Source organism: Fulmarus glacialis, unplaced genomic scaffold (assembly GCF_000690835.1).
Source record: "Fulmarus glacialis isolate BGI_N327 unplaced genomic scaffold, ASM69083v1 scaffold21672, whole genome shotgun sequence".
NCBI lineage: Eukaryota > Metazoa > Chordata > Aves > Procellariiformes > Procellariidae > Fulmarus > Fulmarus glacialis.
Window position 1 is genome coordinate 694 of NW_009200024.1, and position 1,317 is coordinate 2,010.

At 64.5% G+C, this 1,317-nt stretch overlaps 1 protein-coding gene across 1 annotated transcript in view; it reads right to left on the minus strand.

The window, feature by feature from the left end:
* CANT1 (calcium activated nucleotidase 1) overlaps window positions 1–870 on the minus strand; it is a gene marked incomplete at its 3' end in the record, with an annotated part of 1,092 nt that extends 222 nt beyond the window's left edge. The window contains exon 1 of the mRNA XM_009573451.1: window positions 229–870. Coding sequence (XP_009571746.1) covers window positions 229–848 — 620 coding nt within the window. The remainder of the gene's footprint in view (window positions 1–228) is intronic.
* Window positions 871–1,317: the final 447 nt, after the last annotated feature.

Below are 1,317 nucleotides of genomic sequence, written 5' to 3' on the forward strand. Positions count from 1 at the left end.
GGCCAGCACACAGACATCAGACCGGCCCCCACTCCCCCAAACGCCACACCAGATGGCCCGGTGCTGGGCACAGCCTTCCCCCATGCAGCCAGCTTTTCCCCGGGCAGGAATTGCCCCTGTCCCGGCCGGGTTTAGGGGGTCACAGAAAAGGTGCACCCCACCCTGGCAAGCTGCAAAACACCAAGGGCTTCACTGCTCTGCATCTGCAGGGCAGGACAGGAGAACTCACCTTTCCCCACTGTGCCGTCCCCGTCCGGGAGGATCACCCAGGGTACCACCTTGTTGCCCTCAATCTGGTACACCACTCCTGTCCGGTCGTCCACAGCGTACAGCTTCCCATTGAAGACGACCAGCTCGGAGAGCTCCATGCCCCTGCCCTTCTCAGCCAGGTGGGACTGCAGCACGCTCTCATCTTTGTCCCACTCCACCGTCACGCTGTCCCCGCTGTCCGACAGCACCAGGTAGCCCTTCTTCAGGTAACTGAACCAGGTATGCTCCTCAGAGCCCCGGGACTGCGTGTCCAGGTCTGCAATGACTCCAATACGGTAGCGCACACCCTCGGGGTTTCTCTGGGGTGGGGACAGCGGGTAGGTGTCATTGTAGCGGTCCCCTGCCTGCAGGCTGAGCTGCCAGTTGCGAGGATTGGGTGGGATGGGCCGTGCTGGGGAGGACCGGTGCAGGCAGAAGAGCAGCAGCACAAACCCCACAAAAGCTGATGACAGCACGATGGCCTTCCAGCGCAGTCGGAAGCGGGGGTCAGCACCCTTGGTCATGGATGCGAGGACAGGCAGACCACCCACGCTGATCCGGAGGGGACTCATAGACTCATGGCAGGGCGGGATGGGCATCAGACTGCGGGCGAGGAGAACCTGGTGGCAAAGAGGGGAGGAAGCAGGTCAGGGAGCTGGAGCCTGGCGCTGCACTGAGCTCGGGGGGTGACAGGGCACAGCCACGAGGGAGAGGTGAGGGGCCCCATCCCTTCTCCTGCAGCAGGAGAAGGTGCTACCGCCTCGCGCAGGGAAAAGCCAGCATGCCAAGGGGGCTGCTTTGCTGCTGGACCACTCTCAGTCCCTTCTCACCCCCCCTCTGCACTCCCAGACCAGAACGAGCCCTGGCGCTTTGGCAGGCACGCACGATCTGCTCAGTACCTCCACCTGCCCCAGGGTCCGCAGCAGCCCAGGCAGGGAGCCGAGGCACCCCGGCCTGGGGTGAGCCCCTGGGACCCGCGTCGGGGTGTCCTGCTGAGCAGTGTCCCCGCACAGCCCCGGGGAAGGAGGTTCCCCTCTGGCGGCGGTGACAACCCTTGCTGTCTCTGGA